The 26,285-nt window shown below is 37.7% G+C and overlaps 1 protein-coding gene across 2 annotated transcripts; it reads right to left on the bottom strand.

Annotated features, from left to right (window-relative positions):
• Window positions 1–1,274: 1,274 nt before the first annotated feature.
• On the bottom strand, window positions 1,275–25,313 carry LOC583696 (neurogenic locus notch homolog protein 1). Of its 2 annotated transcripts, XM_031000557.1 has the most exons (20): window positions 25,010–25,312; window positions 19,332–19,480; window positions 17,675–17,813; window positions 16,836–17,005; window positions 16,338–16,506; window positions 15,421–15,517; window positions 14,693–14,926; window positions 13,723–13,959; window positions 13,050–13,280; window positions 12,457–12,693; window positions 10,787–11,962; window positions 10,193–10,429; window positions 9,542–9,778; window positions 8,911–9,144; window positions 6,957–8,643; window positions 6,229–6,401; window positions 5,128–5,290; window positions 4,680–4,896; window positions 4,068–4,168; window positions 1,275–3,296 (listed from the first exon to the last, which is right to left on the bottom strand). In XM_031000557.1, exons 1-20 carry the CDS (start codon window positions 25,067–25,069, stop codon window positions 3,011–3,013), a joined length of 6,234 nt encoding a protein of 2,077 aa, XP_030856417.1. In that variant the 5' UTR covers window positions 25,070–25,312; the 3' UTR covers window positions 1,275–3,010. The 2 variants fall into 2 exon arrangements, with proteins under 2 accessions (XP_030856417.1, XP_030856419.1); XM_031000559.1 differs by lacking the exon at window positions 4,068–4,168 and having other exon boundaries at window positions 3,075–3,296; window positions 25,010–25,313.
• Window positions 25,314–26,285: the final 972 nt, after the last annotated feature.

The following is a 26,285-nucleotide window of genomic DNA, read 5'->3' as shown; positions in this document are numbered from 1 at the left end:
TGAGCCAATTTCGTACATTCGAACTTTCATCAGTTTGCTTCTCTGATTTTTCTGCTTTAGTTTGGAGTATTTGTCTATTTGGGTTGGATTTCCCTTTGAGAAAAAAGTATATACAATAAAATAAAACTGCGAAGAGTAGCATATTGTAATAAGGCCTCACAATAGCAGGTCTACACTTGCTCATTGCTGAAGGTCTTCTAAGAAGATTTCCAATTGTTTATATCATTCCAGTGGCGGATAACATGAGACAGCATTTTTTGTTTATCCAATGTTGTACTAAGTAGTAATAATATTGTTTTTGTTGTTTTGTATACGTGTAATTGAGAAACTATTCATCACAACCTAAATGGAACTTTTTTTTAAAAATCATTAACCAACTTGTAGACAAGGTGCCCATGTAATAGATTCACTCACTTTGTCCATTCTATTTACCATTATTATTATTCATATATACATACCCACCCCCCCCCCCTTTCTCATGCGTCTCTCATCTGCCACTCTATCACTTTCTTTCCACACATTTAACAATTGCAGAGCTCCTTACACATTTTTCATACATCTTAGTCACCTTGCTTTAAATTCATTATTCATTAATTCCAGCAACTTGATCTAAAACAACCACATTTAACACTTTTATATTGTTCAATTTTTGTTCATCTATCTTTTTATTTTACCTTCATCTTCCTCATGCAACAATTCATTTCGCGTTTGTAAATAAAAATATATATTTTTGTTCACTTTTGTTTCGTACTACTAATCAACTTTACTAGGTTTTACTAAACAATACACTTCTCGACATAAGTAGGTGACATCTCGAAATGTTTGATTTACAAACAAAAATGAAGAAAGAAGAATAAAATGTATTCTATTCAAATTGCACATACAAGTATTGAGAGACAAGAAACGTCTATAATAAGGGAGTTTACAGATACAATCTGCGCATGGGCAGATAAAGGTCATTTGTACCAAAAAGGTAAAACCCACTGAGATGAATACTGGATATGCGCTCATGAAAGTTATGTAGCATTATTCATTTATGCACCAACGGTACATTCTATGATACGCAGGTGGAAGTATTCTTTTCAAGAGGGCAAACAAAAAGTATTCATAAAGCACATGTAGGACTTTGGCAGTTATTATTCTGATATGCTCAAAGTGGAACTTCTCCATGTGTAAAAGATCTGTGGATATTTGGGGTCATTTGTACCATGTGCTATCTGTAAACTCCCTTATAAAGCTGTATTAAAAAAAAACATTGAACATATTGTCAGAAAGAAGATACAAGTTTTTTCATTTCATTTATCGTGAGGACTAAAAAGGTTATTACGAAAAAGGCAACTTCTTCCGCAACATAACAAAATTATGTATGGATAGTTTGAATTAACCTAAAAGAAAAGGAATGCAAATCCTGCATCCAAGGCAAAACAATGTTAATGCGGATCCCGTTATAAGCCACTGGTTATCTAACACAATGGCATTTCATTCATTATCAATTTGTCATGTAGAAAAGAAAAATAAAGTAGCATAAGCATCTCTGATAGAAAATATACATCAATATGATAAGTGCATGGTTATACATTGAAATATTTCAGAATATGATTATATACAGTGGCAAAACATCAATTTTTTTTTTTTTATGAATTCCTATTGACTGCTCCATGAAAACCCCCTTTTTTCTTCTTAAAGAGTAATAACAAAAGCATATAAAGGTAATAATAAATGGAACATCGATATAGATCTTTGACAGCATTATCGTTCAAGAAGGTAGTCGTACTAAAAGCAAACCACGATCACGCTACAAAGATGCCAACGTGTATAGATATACATTTTTAAAGAACATCTTATATTTGAAGAAGAAAAAATGGCAAAGTTCTTAGATTAACATAAAAAGTATATCATGTGCATAATTTATAATGGCAATGTTCTGCTCAATTAGAAATTTTAAATTCATGAAATGATAATTAATATCTGTCAAGCCAGTTATGAAAGAAATCTTTAAACTGTACACCTGCATACCAAACGTTTTCAATGCGATCTGCATAGACACATGATACAAAATCGATACAATTATCACCCTATGTTTAATCGACATAAAACTCAATAAATGTAGGCGGTATGTTTAATAACAAGAAGGAATAATGCTGCATAAAGTTACTTACAAATATTCAGATATACAAATTATGTCTGATGAAAATTGCTTGTTATTTCCAGATAAACAGCACTGCACTGGTGACTTTGAATTTACTTGTAATTATTACCTATAATAGTCCTGTTAAGATTTAAAGTTGGTGAAAAGTTCGCTGTCATTCAAATGACGAAGGCTTTCAAGTTCCTAGTAAAATGTTGATGTTTAATGATTGTTTTACCTGACTGCTAAGAAAGCACTATATTATTGTAAGCAGCCAGGAGACGGACGGCTTCAAGTCCTCTAATGAGGAGTAATACCTTACCAAAGGGCACGAGCGCCTGAATTGGAACCCAGTGCCTCCTGGTTACGAGATCACCGCTCTACCACTGAACCATCGCGCCTCCTTAATCAACAAACCACAGAACTGTTTATGCAGGAACCCGGCTCTAAAACTAGTTGCATTGAATACAAGGAGGGAAAATATGTGAGGAAAACCTGAGATATACGTGAAATAGCATAGTCATAAAACTTAGTAAAAACTTTCTTGATAGAAAAAAAAGTTGGCAATGGCAATACAAAATTTGTACATATTAATTATCTATATATTTTATCTCACATCTAAAATATGTACTGAAAATTTACATCATTAATCAACACATATACTGGAAGAAAATAATTTCCGAGCTCATGAAGACAAATGTTTAAAGAGTTGTAAAAAAAAAAGACATTCATCGATATCATAGGAGCATACGAGTGTACAGATAAACTATATGATTGCTGAATTAATACATGCTGTAAGGCCTGTTTTATCCTGCTGAAATAAAACAACAAAAACGTTTATCTCTACTCGGCAGTACGTTCTCATGTCGATTTTATGAGGCATTAGGCGTAAATGTTTTCTGTTGCATGGTTTCGATTACTTTCTCCGTCGCAGGTAGAGCCTCCAGAGGTATAGGGATGGGCTAGCTCCGGAGTGTCCATCTCGCTATAAATGGGATTATCATACGCTATCGATATGCCATTAGGATCAACGATGGGGATGATTCTGGATTCATAACCACTAGCTTTTCTTCCCATCATCGAGTTTTGGACACCACCTGCAAGATAGTCTTGACTCGTAGCACCCGCTAATGCGTCTGGTACGTCCATATCTCGCTTCCTTTTTGTCCTGTATAAAGACAACGACAACAACAACAAACCCGTCTGAATGTGTGTTTTTTTCTGGGAGTACTTCACTGATACAAAAATAATTGCAATACTAAATATGCACAATTTTATAATTATCAAAATGTCATATAACAAAAGAAACATTTAGGAAGGCCATATGAATGTATACTGGGTGGGTTCTTTCAACAGATCAAAACATATTTCGACCCTTCACAAGCTGGTTGTCCTGATGTCCATGAAAGAGTGTTCATTTTGTGGACCGTGGTTATCTGAAATTAAACATTTTCTCATAAAACAATCCTCGATGAATAGGATTGTAATACTATTTTGGATTAATATAAAGCTTGCGATCTTTCTTTAAAGCGTTTAATATGCAAAAGTGGATGGTTCTTAAACACATACATAATTATTTCATGATATTTAAATATCAAGAGTATTTAGGAGTACAAGATTCGTGATATAAAATTATATTAATGCAATTTCCTTGAGATTCAGTAGTAGTGCCCTTTAATGAATTAGCAGCATCGGAGCCTTAACATTAGTTTTTTCCTAGGGAACATCAAGTTAATCCTTACTTTCCTGCCAAATAAGAAGGGGGATGATAGCATAAAGTTTGAACCCTGTGTAAAACAATCGGACCATAAGAACATTGTATGACTTAAGGGATTAGGCAATGTATTTGGGAATGAAGATAATAATACTGATGAAGATAATAATATTGATAACTTCAAACAGGGGAATATGTGGTAATATTCAATGTATGATTAATCACCTTCTGATGTACATGACTCCGGTTAATGCCATGATTATGACCAAGATTACAAGAGCGATAACTAAGAAGAGTATCCATGTTGGTATCCTGACACCTCCAATCTAAATCAAAAGATAGAGGTCGGACAATAACACAAAATTTCCATTGATTGATAAAATGACCAGAACGGACCTCGAATTTGTTATCCAATAGCTTATTAATACAAATAATTATCAGGTTATACAGCTCAATAAGGAACTAGTTTAAGACTTCAGTCTTCATCAATTATCAATAAAAGACCAGATACGAAATATGAAATATGTCCACATTCCATTCAATACCCTTAACTTGCAACAATCATGTTTCTTCAATGACAATAATTGTTTTCATCGACTGAAGTATTCCGAGCAAAGATTTGCTACAGTTAAGACTCTAATATTTGAAAGAATAGCATGAAGAAGAATGACCAACACAAATACAAACACATGATACGTTTGCATGTTCATGTCATATGTAGTAGTTTTCTAGCTTACCAAATATTTACATGCCAAATGTTTACATAAAGTCATAATTTTCATGAAACTCGTGTCAGTTGTATCGTGACTAAAACTAACGCACAAAGTGGTACATTACCAGAAGGCTATTGTTGGGAGAGGATCCGTCAGATTTGGTTGTCGGAGTCACTGTCGGAGAGGATGTCGTTGGATAACGAAGAACAAATATTTTGAAAGGAGAAATTATTGCGTTCTGAGTTGAAATATCAAGAGTGTATAGGCCAGCTTCGATGTCTGAGCTTTGCGCGAAGTTTCCATCAAGGTAGGAATAAAAACCTACATCAGTATACTTTTGCCTGAGTAGAAATAAAAGGAGAAAGAGTTTTTAATTGATTAAATAATGCAATACAGTTTTGATTAGAATGTAAGTTCACCATAAATTATTAGTAACTATTTATACTAGATCGTTAACTGAACATAACGATTACATCAACTCGAAATTCATGTAGGTTAATATTCATATCAATATGAGAGAGAGAAAGGGGGGAGTAAGGAGAACCTATTTGAATAAGATATTTCCTACTCACCCAGTAACAGCAACATTATGTGATATGTTGTAGAGGTTAACTTCTGCTGTGTTATCATCTAGACCTAGGGCCAAGGATATCAGGTCTTCTAAACGACTGCTCAGTCCGTCTACATTATTTATGTGACTCTCCAATGGAACGGAATAAAATATTCCTGCTAGGTCTATGGCGGAGATAAAAGGAGAACGACAGAGGAGTATAAGAAACAATCGAATGTCAAAACATGATGACGCAAACCCAATGTAGCAGAACGCAGGCGCGGATCCAGGATTTCTTAGGGGAGGGGCCCAACTTTTTTTTTTTGCTCCCGAAAATTTGAAAATGCCGAAAAGTCGCTCAGTACAGAGCACAATGCTCGAAAATGAAAAACGCGCCGGCAAAAATCGTTCAAGTGAGACATGATCAAAAAATTTGATCAGCAGGTAAAAATCACGTGATACATGATCAAACTATCATTGGCAGAACGGATAACTTGATCAAGTCTTCTTCACTGAATCATAGCTTGTCATGCATGCTGGGATACAAATGTTAGTGAATTGATAAAGCTCAGATTAATGTAAAATAGTTCTCTTCAAATACTGTAACTAATTGCATGAAATATAAAAATGCTTAGAGTACGATAGTTTAGAAATACGAGGTAGAGTACAGATATGATTCCAGATTGGTTCGCTGTAACTAAAAGTGATATATCTTTCTACAGTACGCTGCTACACAACTCTTTCCCTAGATCTATGACCAGTAATATTCCTGTTAATAAAGTGTGTTCTGAAAAAGGCTGTTAGTATACGAAGATTAGCGAACATTATCATAGATCACATGGAGTTGTAAAAGACAGTTTTCCTCAACTAATTCAATTTTTCAAAGAAACAGTAAACATTGTAACCCGATAAATTTCATATACCTAAGCAGATTGCTAACAATCAGACCTATTTCACAGGTAAATGTGTGTCTGATCAGGATCCTCGTTTTAACTTGCAATGCAACTGGTGATAAATTATGGGATAACGATTAGCCATGATTGTTGTCTTTCACAAAGTCTAGTCCGAAACAACTAAATGGATAAGTTTGGATAGGATAGACCTTCTGGTGCAAATAACTTACTTGTTTCACAATTTAGGCCAATAAATCCACCAAGGCATTCGCACTGATGAACAGCTCCTGAGGAGGAAGATTCAGTAGGAGTGCAAGTTCCATTGTTTAAACATGGAGAGGATAGGCATACATCCAGTTGGGTTTCACATAAGTCTCCGGTAAATCCTGCTTGGCAGGAGCATCTGGATATTGACAGAAGCAACATTCGTTGCGGGAGAGGAAGAGAGAGAGACAGAGAAAAGGAAATGTGAGTTTTATTTGAATAAACTCTTGGTAAGAACACAACTTAAGAATGGTTTCGTTTTCTTGATTATAAAATAATTTGAATTTCTATACAAGTAAAATGAAAAATGATTAAATAAAACAACATGGATATTGTGTGCCAACGCAGTTTAGTCAAACAAAGTGATTTACTTTATAGCATGTTTTCGTTGATAAACGTAAAATATCTATAAGCCTTGTGTACCTAACAATTATTGGACATCTTTCACGCGATGTTCAAAACTTAATTTTTAATTGATTAAAAAATGTAGCCGACCAACTTTGGTACATTTAATGCCAAGCAAGCCTGCTATTTCGTCGAATTATGATGCTGAAAAAGAACAACTCTTTCTGAAAAATAGGCGATAAGTTTACTGAATGAGCATGAAACTAGACATGACAATTGCTCCAGGTTATTTGCCCACCCTAATCATGTTATTACTAAGAATTTTTACCAATATCTTAAAAGCGTTTACCTGTATTCTGAGTTGAGAAACACGCAGGTACCTTCATTGTAGCAAGCCTCCTGGAAGCACATACCGGCGAACGTAGGTTGTGTTGTAGGAGGTGCCACACAGTCATGCCCCCCGTAAGAATTCTCACATAACATGTCTGGTGGGCAAACATCAGCATAAACAGCGCACTCGTCTACATCCTCATCGCAGAAACGACCGGTGAATCCATTGTTACAGTAGCAGGTATATTGTTTAAAACCATCAATGCACGTGGCGTTGTTTGCGCAACCATTGTAACGGCATTCATCGGTGTCCTCTCCACAGTCTAACCCTTGGTAACCACCGGCGCAAGAACAAATGTAAAAATTGGAGAACTGGAATTGGAAACAGGAACCACCATTCTTGCACGGAACGCTTTCACATAGGTTGATCTGCTGTTCGCAATGAGTACCTGTGTACCCGTCAGGACAGCGACATGTGTAACCTTCTGGAATATCGTCACATTGAGCACCATTCTGACAAGGGTTACTCCAGCATTTTAGGGTATCCACCTCACAGTTAAAGCCTTCATAGCCCTCGACACAGAGACAGGAATAGGCATTGACCAAATCCATACAAGTTGCAGCATTTCGGCAAGGGTTGCTGGCACATTCATTAATGTTGGTCTCGCAGGAACTTCCTTCATAGCCTGCATCGCAGAGACAGACATACGTATCCACCCCATCAACACAGCTTCCACCGTTCAGACAGAGGACACTTTCGCAATTATCTACGTTGATTTCACAGTGAATCCCCTGAAATCCAGCTCTACAATTACACTCGTAGCCATTCGCCTTATCAATGCAGTTACCAGTGTTGGCACAGGGAAAACTAAGGCATTCATTGATATCCATTTCGCAGTTGAAACCCATGAAACCTTCGGGGCAGCTGCATGAATACGAGGCAAACCCATTGATGCATGTTGCACTATTCTGACACGGTTGACTCAGACAGTTGTCTGCCACATTACTACAGTGCTCCCCTTCAAAGCCGAGTGTACAATAACATGTGTAACCACCAACTGCATCAACACAAAGTCCACCATTCCTACAGGGATTACTAGAACATTCATTTATATTAATACCACACAGATCCCCCGCAAATCCTGTCTTACAATCACACGAATAGGAAGCTATCCCGTCAACACAGAGACCATCATTTAAACAAATATGATTACCGCAGTCATCAATATTTACTTCACAGAGATCTCCAGTAAAAGCGGCTGTACAATGGCATTTAAAATCGTCCACCATATTTGTACAAAGGGCACCATTTTGACAGGGATCTGATCGGCAGGTATGTGTGTCAACCTCGCAGTGACTACTCCCAAACCCATCTGGGCATTGGCAAGTATACCCATTAACTTCATTATGGCATGTAGCATTGTTTGCACAAGGACTACTGCCACATTCGTTGATCTCTTGCTCGCAATGTGTACCCTGATACCCTAACAAACAGAGACAGATGATTTCCTCTCCCACAGACTTGCAAGAGGCTCCATTGACACAGGGATTCGTGTCACAGACATGTCCTTCACAGTTCATTCCTAGGTATCCAGCCAGACAGGTGCATTGGTATTCGTTCAGTGTATCCACCCCCTCCGAACAGGCTCCACCATTGAGGCACGGGGACGATTTACATTCGTCGATGTCCTCTTCACATCGCGAACCTATGTGGCAAAACGAAAAAAAAATGTGTATGTATTGTTGTGGTCGTTGGTGCCGATGACTTTGTATTTGATATGTACATATCCTGATGATGCATATAGCTTACATGTGGGAAGAAAAATGAGAGCAAAATCAAGGTATTTATAGCGGCTATGTAATAATGTTATTTCAAGTCCCACGATGCATTATTATTTCAACAATATCAATATAGGATAGTGTTACAAATGCAAGTAATGCAAAGTAGATTTAATATATATATATATATTTACCTGAACTCCCTTGTGGACAAGAACAGTGATAGCCATTTACTCTGTCAGTACATGTGCCATTCCGTGAACAAGGATTTGGTAAGCAGTCATCAATGTCACTTTGACAATGGGAACCCGTATATCCAACTGGACAGACGCAAATGTAGCTGTCCAATTGTTGAGACTGGTAGCAAATTCCTTCATTCTGGCACGGCCTACTCAAACATTCGTTTGTGTCCACCTCGCATCTTGGACCTTCAATATGAGGCGTCAGATAAGATTTTTAAAAGGGCTAGTAGCATTGTATTGCGAAATATAACCAAGCATCTGTTCTAGAATAGTTATCTTGAGAATCATCTGACATCTTGCAAATATTCAAGTAGAAGTATATTTAATTGATTTAATAAAAACAATTTGGGAAGATGGGGCTTGTAACATTGTATTGCAAAATATAACCAAGCATCTGTTCTAGAGTAGTTATCTTGAGAATTATCTGACATCTTGCAAATATTCAAGTAGAAGTATATTTATATTGATTTAATAAACACAATTTGGGAAGATGGGTAAATCATAAAATTGTCTTATAAGCATACTATTGTCATTGTAATGTTGTCTGATATAGTAACACTGTAATTATTCTCTGACGGCATACCTGCACTGCCAGTTGGACAATGGCACAGGAATCCACTGATAAGGTCAATGCAGGTTGCTCCATTATTACACGGATCGGAGCTGCATTCGTTGATATTACTGCTGCAATGGACACCCTGGAATCCCGGTGTACATTGACACTCGTAATCATCAAGATCGTCTGTATAGGTTAGACATATCGCGCCATTCAAACAAGGGAAGCTCAGGCACTCGTCAATATCAACCTCACAGTGATTACCTATGAATTAAAAGGTGATATGAAGGATAAGTGGATTATAATATAAACAACAACTTTCCGATGCAACGAAAGGATTGACAATAAACAATACAATATGAAACTGCTCCTTGATAATAATAGTATATAATAATAGTATATGTATAGTATATGTGTAATTTTGTTGTATTACAATTGTAAAGCGCATTGTTATTTTCTTCGAAGATGAAATGCGCTATAGAAGCCTAGGTTATTATTATTATTATTATTATTATTATAAACGATAAAAAACGATATATGTATTAGTTTAATGAATAACAACAGATGTTACCGTTTGTCAAAAAATATATATTGGGGTGTGACAATTATGTCGAGAATTTAGTTTTAACAAAAACATAGCATTAATCGTGGGAGTATTGGTTGTTCCAGTCAACTCACCCGCAGTTCCACTTGGACACCAACATAAATAACCATTAAACTGCTCAGCACAAGTACCGCCATGTTGGCAAGGATCTGAAAGGCACTCATCAACCTCCGTTCCGCAGTTAACACCAGTATACCCAGCGCGGCAGGTGCAAATGTATGTATTCAGGATATCAGCAGAGGTCGAGCATGTACCACCGTTTTGACATGGGAGACTGGCACATTCGTTCACGTCAACCTCACATTGTTGACCTGTAGTATTAGAATGTGACAAAGATATTTAACTGTAATTTAAAAGTAATTGTACTTAGTCTACGTCTTGGTTTCGTTGATATAAATCGAATCATTACAATTAAACGAAGAGCTAAACATTGGTTAACATCCAGTTAGAAGCTCACTAGCAATTGCAATTTTGAAATATCCTGCTTATGTAAAATTATAGTTCACCCTACATGATTTTACTGTGAATACAGAATGTTTATATATGACATGACGACTGTGTTGAGAGTGTTATATGCAAAAATGTTACAATCCTGAAGCGATATTCATTTTCTTAGGATTCAATCTATTGGCTACCACCTTTAATACTGAGTAGCATTATCTTCATACCTGCTGTTCCTGGTGGACAGTCGCAGTGTACTCCATGATAGCCGTTCTGACATGTACAAACATAGCCATTGATGTGATCCGTACAAATGCCAGGATTGTGGCATGGGTTGCTGCTGCACTCGTTAACATTCTGGTGGCAGTATTGTCCAATGTATCCCGGTTGACAAATGCATGTATAGGTGTTGATTCCGTCTACACACGTAGCATCATTCTGACACGCGTTGGCCAAACAATCGTCGGTATTGACGTCGCAGTTGACACCTTCAAAACCACTTCCACACTGGCAATTGTACCCACCTATCCTATCTGAGCATGTGCCATCGTTTACACACGGTGTACTGGCGCATTCATTAATGTCAGTTTGACACGTTAATCCCATGAAGCCATGGGTACATCTACATTCAAAGGCTGCAAGACCGTTGATACAAGTAGCGTTATTATAGCACGGTGAACTCTCGCAATTGTTGACAATGTCCTGACAAACTGTTCCCTCGAATCCAGATGGACATTGACATGTAAACGTGTTTACACCGTTTATGCACACAGCTCTGTTCTTGCAGGGATTTGATGAACACTCATTGATGTCAAACTCACATAATTGTCCAAAGAATCCAGGTGTACATATACAGTAATAGCTCAGAATGCTATCTATGCATGTTGCCTCGTTTGCACAAGAATGTTCCAAACAGTCGTCTATTCGGGTATCGCAAAGATCTCCTGTGAAATCATCTCCACACTGACAAAGAAAATCATTAGGTAAGTTTACGCACATCGCTCCATTTATACATAAGGAAAGCCTGCACATGTTAAAGTCAATCTCACAGTTATTGCTCCCGTAATGTTCTGGACAGACGCAAACGTAACCATTAACATTATCATGGCAGGTCGCATCGTTCTGACATGGATTACTCGAACACTCATTAACTTCATTTTCACAAAAAACACCTTCATAGCCAGGCTGACATCGGCACCTATTCTCGTTACCTACTGCTTCACACGAAGCCCCATTGGAGCAAGGATCATCATCGCAAACGTGTCCATCACACGTTACTCCTACGAAACCATCGAGACAGTCACACTGGTAATGGTCCAGTTGGTCTGGAGATGTGAGACACTGTCCTCCATTCAAACAAGGATCAGAGGCACATTCGTCTATGTCGACTTCGCAATTTTCACCTGTAAAATAAAAAGAGTTCAAAATGTTATATGAATAGTTATGAACTAAGGGGAACATTGGGACACCAAATGAAACACACAAATACATACACAAAAAATAGTAACACCATACTGTTATCATCTGAATAACCTGCTACATTCCACATTAAGAAGCAAAAAACAAACTGAAAGAATTCAGCTCTATCCCCGCTTTATTGGCCTATGTACATGGATCGCCTAAAGCTTGGATGTTTTGCTCCCTCCCTCCTGATCTGGACCAGACCTTTCACAAAGCCTTTTTTCAATGACAAATGACAAAAATCAGTGACAAATCTGCTGATAACCAATCAGAAGCAAGCATTTCAGTAGCTTATAACAACAACTGTCATTTGTCGCTGATGACAAGTTTTGTAAAACGCCCCCCAGGATACCCCATTACACATGAGTATCACGATACCACACTTGTCATACTTGTTATCAAAATGACTAAAGAACAAACGAAATTGCAAACTAACCTAGAGTACCGGGAATACAATTGCAGTGATAGTCAGCAATCAGGTCAATGCAAACTCCACCTTGAAGACATGGACTGGACAGGCATTCGTCAAAGTTATTCCCGCAGTACAGACCTTCGAAACCAGTTGAACAGGAACAAAAGAAGTAGTCGAGCTGACCGGGTAGAGTGATGCATGTAGCTCCATTCTGGCATGGAGCGCTCTGGCATTCATCGACGTCCATTTCGCATAAATCCCCTACAAGTATTATGAAATTGAAATATAATGGCATTACCACGACGTCAAGAACCTTATAGTGACATAATAATGTGGATACTATTTTTACACGGGAATAGGGTATTAAAATTGCACTTTAGTTGAATTCTTGAAAGTCTTTGCGATCGGATTAACTACAATGAAAGCTATTCAACGAAATTAGGGTATTCAATCATTTTATGCATAAAGAAATCATTGAATTAACTTGAATCGACCGATAATTATGAAAGTAAGAGAAGCTGAACTAAAGTTTCATAATGTGTAATTACCAAAGGTCAATTAACATATTATGCTCATTGTTTTTGGAAACTATTTGATAAGAATAATCTTAAACATACCCTCGGTACCCTGTGGACAAGTACATTGGAATGCGTTGATAAGATCTGTGCATACTCCTCCGTTCGAGCAAGGTTGTGAGAGACATTCATCGACGATACCATCGCAGTTGGTGCCTTCGAATCCTGGTTGGCAGTCACAGGTGTACAAGTCCAGCTGTGGTGTGCTACAATTGCTATCATATGCACATGGAAAACTGAGGCATTCGTCAATGTCCGTTTCGCAATGCAGACCTTTCGAATAAAGAAACAAGGGGAGATGTTTGTATCAACAATTATTGTCACGTAAAGTTTCGTAAAATCAAAATTACACCATTTCTCTCCACTTGATTAGCCAAACCCTGAAGGATCAGGTAATCTGCCAACTCTAAAAAAAAACGACACTAATTTTATTCCAAGACGTGGTTACATTGAAAGCAATAAGCACTTTTAATTTCATATACAGGGCTCCACATTGCATCTTTTAAAGAAACAAATATATTAACACTTGTGAAGTTATTTAGGAATAAATATATAAAGATGGCTATCACATCCATATCAGGTGTATCAAAGATCATAATAATTCATGTCCAATCCCCTAGACCCTAGTTCAAAGTAATAGGACATTCTCCTTTTCCCACTTTTTTTATAGATATTTTTCTAAATTTCACCTGGGGTGATTGTTCCTTTTACTTACCTGCAATGCCTGCAGGACATGAGCATTCAAATCCATTGACCATATTATGACACTGTCCTCCTTGTTGGCATGGTGATGACAAACATTCATCTGCATCCTCCTCACAGTTCACGCCTACATAACCATCGGCGCAGTTACATTGATAGTAGTTCAGTACTTCCGGTGAGGTCACACATGACCCGCCATGTTGGCACGGCTGACTTGAACACTCATCAACATCGATCTCACATCGAGTACCTTCAAGCAGGTCATGGAAAAAAAGAATGTGATGATAAGTGGATGGGGAAATAACAAGTTGTGAAGTGATGATGTTATCCAGTTACATTCTGATTAATGATCTAAAGAAGTACCCTTTTTTTTAAAATGCAGGAATTATCTAAGCATTCTTTGAGAATGAAGCAATGTGATCAGCTAGTCACATTGTACTAATCTTGTACTAAACGTGACATTATATGTTGAAATGAACCCTATCATAACATTCGTATAGTTCTCTCAATTTACTTGGAATCTCAACACCAATCCTTAACGTTTCTTGTACAGAGGCAAAATACAATTATACCTCAGTCACACCGAAAAACTGACACCACGGTCATTCTAAACCGACTAATTCATGGACATTGGAGGTAATGTAAGTTTTGTTCGGTCTGCCGTTGGTCTGTCGTCGGTCTGTCGTCGGTCTGTTGTCGGTCTGTTGTCGGTCTGCTGTCGGTCTGCTGTCGGTCTGCTGTCGGTCTGTTGTCGTTCTGCTGTCGGTCTATTGTCGGTCTGTTGTCGGTCTGTTGTCGGCCTGTCGTCGGTATGTTGTCGGTCTGTCGTCGGTCTGTTGTCGGTCTGTTATCGGTTTGTTGTCGGTCTACTGTCAGTCTGTTGTCGGTCTGTCGTCGGTCTTAAGTCGGTTTGTTGTCGGTCTGATGTCGTTCTGGTGTCGGTCTCGTTGGTGTGACTGAGATATGAGTTTGAAGATCATCACCTTGCGATCCAACCGGACAGTAGCAGAGGAATGCATTAACCAAATCCGAGCACGTTCCGCCACGCTGACAGGGGTTAGACGCGCATTCATCAACATCATTCTCACAATTCATTCCTACATAACCCGGATGACAGGAACAGGTGTAGATATTGAGAGTTGTGGGAGAGGTATAACAGACTCCATTCACACATGGGTTGCTGGAGCATTCGTCGATGTCTGTCTGACATTGCAAACCTAAATTAAAAAAAAAAAAAAAAAAAAAACATAGGGTGGTCAGTGGTTCTTCTTTAGGAATTGGCATCCATTTTTAAATTGGAACGGGGTGATCGTTATGGCTTGAATATAGTTTTTTTTTAAACAAGTCTAAGATAGGCCTACCGTCTTTGCCCCTCAATACTACACCGAAAATAAATGTGCATGTTAAAAATCAAGGATTCAAGTGATATCATATCTCTTTATTTGCTTTTTGATCTACCCTCCATTAACGGCTGTGAGTATTCAGAGTAAAACAAGGTTTAAACAAAACAAATAAAGTATTAGCGCGAATTTTGCAAAGATAAAAGTGATCTATAATGATTATTGCTTATTTCATACACACTTTTAATAAGCTAGATTGCACAAAATATAATACAAAGTATTGACAGATGTATCATCATATTCGCTTTGATTTGATTAAATCATAGTTGTACCAATACTTTTATTATATTAAATGGACCGTTTAACCGTACCTGTGGTTCCGGGTTGACAAGTGCAAACGTAACTATTGTGAAGATCAGTGCAGCTTCCTCCATTATAACATGGATGTGGGCTGCATTCATTTGTAGCCTGAATAATTGCGGAGAGGGGTGTGAGCAGAGAAAGAGAGAAAGAGAGAGAGATAGAGATACAGAAAGAGAGAGAAAGAGAGGGAGAGCGAGCGAGAGATAGAAAGAGAAAGAGAGAGAGAGAGGATGGATAGAGAAAGAGACAGAGATACAGAGAGACAGAGAGATATAGAGACAGACAGAGAGAGATATGCGATTATGCAATAGATGTTCAAGCGGATACGATAATTCAATCAGGTTTGAAAAGAGGGGGAGAATGAAACATAATGGCCCTAATTCACAAAGGAGGTTTGTCGACAAACCTTGGTTTTCGAACGTCATATGACGCGTTTTACGCATTTTTTACAAACCTGGTTTGTAAAGAACAAAAGGAGGTTTGGCGAAACAAAAGGAGGTTTGAGCTCAAACCTTGGTCTGAGCTCAAACCTTGGTCTGAGCTCAAACCTTGCTTTGTGAACTCGGGCCAATCAGTGTCATTATTTTTTCAATGCCTTATTGATCTTGTGTACACATATATACATGTTAACAAACATTTAGCAGACTTTTCCGAACTTATTAAAGATCTTTGGATTTTCTGTCAAATGAGTCTCGATATCATATAGCAACGGATAAAAACTACAACAATAACAACGATAAAAATGATAATTATAATAAAAAGAAGAAGAAGAAGAGGAGGCAGAAGAGGAACGAGGAGAAGAAGAAGAAGAAGCAATACGAATAATGTCATATTTAACAAGGGTAACGACATCAGTAGATCAAATCTGTAAACACATTTACCTAATCGCATCAATGGTAAATTAATAGCGTTTGAAAGTACTCACCTGATTACATTCATCACCTTCATAGCCAACATGGCAGTTCTTTGCTCCAGTAATATCATCACAATCAAAATGACCTAGATTATCATCTCGAGCCAGACAGTAAGTAGAACAACCAGACGATGTACCGTAGTAATGCTCCTGGCAATACACCTTTACTTCTACAGTGATTCTGCAGAAAGCAAATACATTGTATCAAGGCATTTATATATAGTTTTGAGTTTCATTGAGCTCATTTCTAGAGTATACTCAAAACAACATAAAATGTGTAAATGTTATAGATCATAATTATCAGAGCAAAACTTGCAAAGAGAGAGCTTAGATTTGATTGATCAATGCTTGTTTGACAAACTGCCTGAATGTTTTATTCTGATCGGCTGTTCACCCATTTTTAGTGTTCAGTGATGATGATGATGATTCACAGCATTTGTATGGCGCCATATATCTGTTTCAAAAAACATTCAAAGGCGCGATAGAACATGTCAATCACGTGATACTTACGTTGCCGTCCCTCTTCCGTGATTGAGAGTTTCTCTCTTGGTCTGAGCGAGGCTAGATGTCCTGTATGGTTGGTATTTAGAACCTTCGAAATTGTATCCCATTTCATCTATCTTATCGTCTGAATTGTGTGGGTCGTAGTCCCAAACTTGGATATTGGCTCGGAATCCACCCTGAAAAACAGGAAAGTATGACGCGAAACTTTACGTTTGTGGTTGGGTTTGTGAAGGCCATGATTACCTTATTCCTTGACAAGAAATAACGGTCTAAATCAGGATAATAAGATAACATAATAAAGCGTTTAGTGTTGACTGATAACGTATGCTGTGAGGAAAGTCCTTAACATGGCATCTTTATTGTTGTTATTAATTTAATGATTTCGGTGTTTCTCAAGAACTGGATACTTTTACAAATTCATCGAGTAGTTTGTTCTGTTTAATTGTTTAGAACAGTGTTCTTCACTTTTTAAGAAGGGCAATTCAAAACTAATCGTACAATAACGATGACACGAGGAAACAATTCCTCCATAAAGGCCATTTTTATATAATCCCATCTTAAGATTAATATACTTTATTTAATTACAGTCCATAGGTTATACTGTATATCATCACATTCACCATTCATATGCTATAGCACTTATATCCTAGTTTTTATAGTCATTTGTTGTTGGTGTGTTTTTGTTAGCAATAAAATGGTGATGTCAGTCATTTATCCGCTCCTAGTTTAAAAAGGTAATTTTAGTTTAATGACAAATCAAAGTTGAATTGTACATGGTGTAACAATATTCGGCAAATACATTTTAGAATTTAATTCTGATTATCTCGTTTTCACTTCGGCCATACCGTCCATGAGTTGATGGCGAAAATGGTTGGATTAGGTCCGCCACCAGGCAGATGAGCTGGGAAGTAAAAGCTGTCATCATCCGAGTATATTCTATTTGTTGAATAGCTACCATAGGGGCAAGGAGTCAGGCTGAATGAACTGTAAATTTAGAACATAACAAATAACAAACAAAGTCAATTCTCTCTTAATGACATATTGTCCATATTCGCGTCCTGAAAATGTAAACAATATTCAAAGTCTCTCTACAATGCATGAATAATTATAATACATGTAATAAACATATTATATACAATTATGTATATATTGACTGCTATGAGAGGCATAGCTGTTTCTATAGGCTCAAGGGGACGTCACATTCTGCTACCATTTTTATTGATTGAGAATTAAAATGGAATATACACATTGATGAATTATGTAAAAAGGTTGGAAAAATGATTAGTTTCTTAGGAAGGTTGCATTACTATGTTAATGAGCCTGGTTAAAACTTGTATATAATGCCGCAATTATGCCACATTTTGATTATGGTGACGTGTTTTGGCAATCACGCACTAAGACTCAAGTAGACATGTTACAAAAATTACAGAACAAGGCTGTTAGAATTATTCTTAAATTTAAATTATCTGAACATAAACCAATTAGTGAAATTCATGATATTTCAAATTGGGAAATTTTAGAAAATAGACAAGTTAGGCACAGTTATTATTTGATGAATAAAATATTTCACGATTTGGCACCTGTATAATTATTTGAAATATAAGTTTATTGTTAAGACTACAAACTATACCCTCAGAAGTACTAATTTTGTTCTGCCTAAACCTACAACACAGAATTGTAAACGTACGTTTCTGTACCGCGGAAGTAAATTGTACAGTGGATTATCTATGCACACTCGACAATCAAGAAGTTTGGCTATATTTAATAAAGAAATAAAAAGTTTAGTTTGAAATGTTATGACGGAGAAATATTTTTTGTAGATACCAATTCATGAATGTTAAACAAATTGTTTATTGGTCTTTGTAATATACCCTGGAGGACTTGGGAGGGGGTAGCGGGAGGGGATGGCAGTATCGAGAGAGGGTGGGAGAGGTGGTGAGGCTAGGGAGGTCGATAAGGATAGTGCAGTGTATTGGTAAATTACTATGATTTATTTAAACAAATTTATATTGTATCTAATTTAATATGATTTTTTTGCTTTTGGACCCCATGGAAGATCAGGAACATTTTGAAAATGGTACTGAAATGGGCTATCCAACCGTTTGTCTATACTTTACACATTTGCTTACATGCTTACATACTTTCTTATCATTTGAAATGTGTTTTATATGTATGTTTTTAAAACTTGTATATATATGGATTTCGGAAATTAAAACAAACATCCACGGTTTATTGACCCATAAATGACGCTGCAGTCGTAAAAACCTACTCAAGCAGGCGCGTACGCAGGGGGGTGGTTTTGGGGTTAGACCCCCCCCCCCTCGAGTTTTTTTAAGTGTATGTTTTATATATGTTTTTTTTGGAAAACTCCCCCTTTTGATTTAAACCCCCCCCCCCCCCTTGAAAAAAATCCTGCGTACGCCACTGTACTCAAGTGTACATCAAAATGCATACACAGACACAAAAGAGAGATATATGTCAACGTCGTATTATATTCCATACCTTTGCACATTGCCGAAACAGAGGTTAAAACGATTGTCACATGTATTACAGATGAATAGGAACTGATCACAGCATCCTCCGTCTAACTCTTCATGACTCGGGTTTGAGTATTGCTGGAGTTTAAATGATACCTTCACCACACCTCTCACCTGCATAATCAATAATTAAGAAGAGATGTTTTGGTATTAGTGGGGTAAAGGTTAACGATGATGGTTTAAAATTACTCTGTAAGAGAAATGTATTCCCTCATTTCACGTAATCATAATAATTATATATAAACATATGTATACATTGTGCATAAAAAGTGTACCCAAATTCGGAAGATCTCTATTTAAAAGTTATTCCCTTTGTGACCATGGATTATTTTTGATAATAAAGAGTAACTAAAACGCTGTCTCATGATTATCTAATTCATAACTCTGCTGTCACTAATGACTGAGCAGCAGCTATTTCCAAAATTACGCATTGTTATTTCATCCGAAATTTATTGCTGATTTTTTTCGCATTTATTTTTTCTATTTTAGTCAGTTGTTGACTGATTGTCATTACAACAACAAACAACAAAACACAACAACATGCCCAGGGGCGGATCCAGCCGGCGGCGAGGGGTTTGGGGGTTGGGGGTTGGGGGGGGGGCAATTCGGGATAAAATATTTAGCGGCGCTGGACAGGGGAGAGTCTAAAAGGGGAGATGTGCCCCCCAGAGAAGCAGCATAAATATCGATTTGGTGTATACTTTTTGCCAGGTTATCATTTAAAATCTGTGACTTATTCCAGCATAAATTTATGATAGGAAAAAAAAGACTGTAAACACAAGAAACGGGCCTATGTGTGCAGTCCGCATGTATATAGTACGCCTACGCCGGTGTAACAAAAATTCTTTAGGACACTGGTATGACACCGGTACGTCTAGGTGTGAGTGTTTAATATTGACGCATGTATAACTATAAAACACCGATATGATTCCCTTAACAAGAACAAGAGTCCATAGACTATAACTTGTATCCTTTTTATTTCAACTGTAAACAAGATCTTCAATGGCAACAATGTTGACTATTATAATTGACACGGTACAGTTTCCTAATACCTGAGGTATCACTTGATTGTCAAAACCAGTCAGTATATACAACTACAAGACTAGTACAGCAGTTGGAATGGGCAGACGGCGTCGGGATTTCAGCAAGCCAGGGGCGGAGAATCGTCATTCAAAGTGAGGGGGAGAGCACCAACAATAAAGGGCACTTTCCGGAAAAGGGGGCACCTACGAAGGGAAACCTCAAAGCGAAATATACAATTTTTTAGACATTGGTATATACCCTTATATTGTGATTACATTTTCAGGGATGATTTCAATGTCTGTTTATCTCTTTACATGGTCTATACTGTTTAAGCATCATACATGCAGGGGCGTCGCTAAAGGGGAGGGGTGTGGAGGTACGACAACGCCTCTCCCCCACACCTATCAGGATTTTGTCGGGAAAATTGCGCTGCCGTCGGAGAAAATGAGGAAAGGGGGAGGGAAACATGAAAGGGAAAGAAAAAGAAAAAAGGAAAGGAAAAGAAAGAAAAAAAGATAAACAAGAAAAAGAGAAAGGAGGGGGAAAAAAGGAAAAGAAAATAAAAGAAAGAAAAGAAAGAAGTGGACAAAAAAGGGGAAAAGTGGAGAAAAAAAGAGAATATGAAACAAAAGAAACGGGGGTGAAAGATAGGAAAGATAGGAGAGAGAGAGAGAGAGAGAGAGGTAAGAGCATCGGAGAGAGGAGGGGTGGCAGTAAGAGAGAGAGGGGGGTTGTTGGGTGAAGTCTCGTCGAGGGAGCAAGAAAGATACGTATAGATATGTTGCTGTGTCGGGTCAGCTGTGTCGATATTCTCGAATCTCGATTGAACCTCGTGTACTATATCAATGCAGAAGTTTGAACTCAATGAAATGTATAATTCGGTCACCCGGCGAATTTTTTTCCTGTGACTTTTTTTCCCGCTGTGACGACTTCGAGAGAGACTACAACTAAAAAACTTATATTTTCCCGAAGTTTCATCAGCAATCATTGTCATTGTCAACCTTACTATAATAAATGTATCAACAAAAGAAAACAGGGGTTCAAAAATCACCCAGCGGATATCGAACCCGAGAAATTTCTGTCCAAGCGCAACGCTATTATATCAAATTGTTGTTTACGAATGTTGCACATCAGGGGCGGATCCAGCCGGCGGCAAGGGAGGGGCCAAATTCGTGAGAAAATGTTTAGCGGCGAGTCAGCACTTTTTTATTTAAAAAAAAATTAAATTTACCTGTTTTGGCCAAGGGAGGGCTCCCCCCCCCCCCCCCCACACTGAAAAAGGTCTAGCGACGCCCCTGCATACATGCTTAGATCTTATAAAGAGGAAAACAATCCGGTGATGGGGTTTTAAGCACAATCTAACCATGAAAGGCTGAATATGTTTGTTATGAAACAAAATTATATAAACTTTGAATACGAGCGAGTGTAGCGAGCCAGATTTTGATGAATTTTTTTTTTTTAAAGTTGCTCTTAATTGTTTTAAAATAGGAGCACTTTTTATGGGGAAAGGAAAAGGGGGCACATATCTAAAGGAAAAGGACACTTACTTGAAAAGGAAAAGCGCAGATGGCAAGGTAAAAAGGGGAATTTCCAGGGGTGAAAATGAGGCACTCTTCGCACTTTATAAAAGGCATTCACCAGAGATGAAAATAGGTACTTATGACACCCCCCCCCCCCCCCCACTGAGTAAGTTATCGGCCGGCGCAATTTTCAAATTTTCGGGAACACAAAAAAAAATTGTGCTCCTTATACCCCCCCCCCCATCCCCGCTTAGCTGGCTGTTTCGCCGCTAAATATTTTCTCATGAATTGGGCCCCCTCTTTGGCCCCCTCCCCTGCCACCGGCTAGATCCGCCCCTGGGGACACCCCTGTGTATCTGCGCCTGATAATACTAACTGATACTAAAGAAAAGTCCCATTTTCCAATCAATAGTAATGACATTATCTTTATTAAGATGAAACACTGGTGGCTTATGTAGCTTGTTTAAGGTATGCCTTGTTATTGAGTAATTCAAAATGGAAAAAGTTTACTAGGGAGGCTATCTTTTTTCATGAAATTTTACAGTCAGTACCTTTGGTAGTTGACACGAAGTTAGTATAGGTTGTCATTATGGTGGTGGTTATTTTACCTGACTGCTAATAAAGCATAAATGCTTGTAAGTAAGCAATCAGACGGCCGACGGCTTTAGGTCGTCCCCGAGGCACCTGGTAATGAAGATTAATGCCTTACCAAAGGGCACTGGCGCATCGCCTTGGTTTCGAACCCGGGTTCACCGGATTACGAGACCACCGCTTTATAGACTGAGCTATCGCGCCTCATCTGTTAGAATAATAATCATGGCCCGGCCCCCCCCCCACTCAGTGTTATTTATAGGGTACGCATATGCTCGTACCCTCTTTTTGAAAGCACCCCCTATCTGAGGACTGCCAACATTTCCGAACCCCCCTTTCGCGGGCTTTTCGCAGGCTTTTCCTGCCTTGGAGACCACCCTAAATCAGGAAAAATGCTCAATGTACCCCCCTAAATTCGGAATAATTTCTCAGGAGTCCAAAGAGATGAGAGAAAAAAGGAAAACACCCCCTTTTTAAAGAAATCTCCGGGTGAAAAGTAAGCCTAGTGAAAAGTCAAATACACCCCTTTTTTTACAATTCTCGGGCCGGACTTTGTCGCACGAAAAGTACCCCTTTAACGGACATTTTGGCAACACGCATGCGGTCATTCCGACCTCTGAGTGGGGGGGGGGGCCGGGAATCATGGTAGGTTATCTTGTGGATTGAAACAAGGTCCTGTGAAAGCTTACATACTCAGTGGATCATTTAAACAAATGAAGAACTGAAGCATGAATCAGTATTTAACTGTCAAAGGGATTTAAGACCAAAGTAACATATTCATATACTAACCCACATTTTTGTGCATTAGCTCAAGGAGATTTTGACGGCACTTCTTCAAAACCCCGGTGCTCAGCCATCTACTGCAGAACAATTATATGCGGTGTCGTTAAACAGATCTAGCAAGTTACTCTCTACCATGAAATAGATTTCAAGTTTACATCAATCATGACTTTTCCATCATAAAGCAACCAAATGTGGGCACACTTTTTAATACGCACTATATAATTTGAGGGCACGTTGTTTTTGTTGTAGGTTGTGGTAATATTTGGAGGGCATGTTGTTTAATAAATATATTTTTATAATTTGTTTTTGTGAAACAATCTAGGTCAAGACAACTTGTACTTACCCCCCCCCCCCCCCCCCCCCCCCCCCCTCCTTTCCTGATTGAATAGGTGGAGGCCTTTAGCCTACATCCTTTTTCGTTTAAATTTTGCATTTTCATTGTTGACTTTTCGGGAAAATAAGAATATTCCACTATTATATGACTCTATGTTTAGCATTATAAGTGTCAAGCATTAATAAAATTATCTATATTTTTTGTTATTTCTTTTTTCTTTTTGTGAATTGTAAACGTTAACCAGTGAACACATTTCCGAATGGACAATGTCTGTACTTCATTTAAATTTCAACAAGCATTGACCCGATTTCTAAGCTGGATGGAGGTATGGTTTTTGCGGCGTCTGAGGAAAAAGGTGCCCTGTTTACTAGAAAGGATACAGACTAGATACCATGGAAAGTATATAGTTCAGCATTTTCATTCAAGGGAATAATATGCTTCTCAAGGTACATAGTTATTGAAAATCATGATTGTCCGATATTCTTCAGCAATATTATCAAAGTTAATATATACCATATGGATACAGATATTGCTAAATGGGGTACTGTATATTCACTAATATTGTCACTATTAATTGCCTAAACATTTAAAAATAGCTAATACAATGATCACAACCATTGTAGGGGAAAATAACACTTAATCCCCCTTTTTAATCCAGTTTTGATAATCGATAATGAGAAAGCTAAAAATGGAAGGGTCAAGCTAAACCAAATTAAATAATATATTCCTTCCACGTTAGTTCCATGACCAAACGAGCTGGACTGTCTTATATTAAAACAACATTTAATTAGAAAACAAACATACATATAGATACTTCACAAGAATTATTAACATTCTCAATATCAACATTTTGATCGCATAAAAAATAATGGGCGATGTATAAAGCCGATTTAACGTTTGTTCACCTCTTTAAGTCTCTTCTAATAAATATGGCTTTTCCAGGTACTTTTGTTTAATGATAATTTATCGTCATAAGGATCAATGCATAATATGTACAAAAGTAGCATGCCGAATTTCACTCCATTTCGTTCTAAATAATTGCAAAGAGCATAAACTACATAAAACATCACATGAAACGGGTTTAGATAACACAGTAGGTCTACACGTTACAAATATGCTGATGCAGATTTTAATATTGTTTGCCCTCTAATATTGATATTTTAAAAAAAAAATCATTGTTATTTTGTTTACATTGTAGGACTGTAAATACGTTTGCCAACGTTCTTGATGTGTGGGCAGTGTGTCCTCAATATGGTCCGATTGTTATGTACGTACATATGCTAAAATTACGATGATACCAATGATCTGGATATAGATCAGACTAGAATGTGCACTTGTTTTTAAAGTACCCATAAAATAAAAATACTATTCAGCTCTTAATTCTTAACTCACCTCGTATGAGACCTGAAGTACCAGGAAGATGAAAAGTGGCACGAATCTCAACATGGTCATCTATGTTGGTGCAGTACGTACTAAGAATCGTTGTACGGTACCGAAGTAGAATATTCTATACATTAAAGGCTCTTGCTGAGAATTCCAGCTTCAATATTTCACTTCCGTCAAAGCTTTCTGTCTGAACCACATAGCTCACACATTTTCTTCGAACTAACAAGTAAATATATAAACAATACAATGCATCTACATGCATGCGGGCAATTCCACACAACCCTAAGCTGAAGTGATGTATCTGGCGTTATAAAATGTATGTGGGATACTAAGCCGATCGAAAACCTTTGTTATGAAATTCGTCTTTATCCTTGGCTGCCGGAGCGCGGATCCAAGGACGGGCTATTCGGGGATCCCAGATTACGGCCTCCTGGCATCGAACAATAGCTCCCCACCAAAATGGATTTTGTTATGGTCTGAGCTACAAGCTATGACTAAGCAGTATAATTATGATCTTGACAGAAATGTAGACAAATATTTATTTTTCAGTATTATATTTTAAGCATAATATCTATCCAAATGAATTAATATTCAGGGAAATAAAATTCAAGTATTAGTATGAATTGAAAAAAATATGAAATGTCCTGAGGCAGTATCAATAGCATAATGCATGCACAATATGTTTTCTTTACCGCTTTGGCTTTGCTCGCTCACTATAGTTATTAGAAAGTTCCTTGAAAACAACTGTATGGTGCATATACAAAATGATATCAAAATCCCCCCCCCCCCCCATGCACCCCGGTAGAAGAAAATTTGGGTCTGACAAGTTCTTTTCAGACTGGATTACCATTGGCTTGTACGTCTTGCCCCCCCCCCCCCCCCCCCCCCCCCCTCAACCCATTCCTCTTGACATCAACATCAAGAACGCCACAAGAAAAATCCAGTGTTTCGCAATGTCATGTTATGTTCTCACAAAAATCCCCTTTCAAAAGAAACGTTCTGCTGTTCGATCATGCACTGTTAGAAGTTGATAAATGAGGAACGATACATCAAAAATTAACCTCAAAATGAACTTGTAAATATCATGCTATTTTAGGTCTCTTGTTTCGCAATGTCATGTTGCGATTTTCACTTGCAGAGGGTATTTTCCCCAAAAGAGCTCCCTTTTATAAGAAACGTTCTGCTGTTTTATAGCATAAAACGCCATGAACGATTTATCGATATTTTGTATGAAACATTAAAACGAAAAAAAAAATTGTTACATTATGTTGTACTTGACAAT

Source organism: Strongylocentrotus purpuratus, unplaced genomic scaffold (assembly GCF_000002235.5).
Source record: "Strongylocentrotus purpuratus isolate Spur 01 unplaced genomic scaffold, Spur_5.0 spur5_scaffold_6, whole genome shotgun sequence".
In the NCBI taxonomy this organism is placed as follows: Eukaryota; Metazoa; Echinodermata; class Echinoidea; order Camarodonta; family Strongylocentrotidae; genus Strongylocentrotus; species Strongylocentrotus purpuratus.
This window is presented reverse-complemented; position numbering and strand designations above follow the sequence as displayed.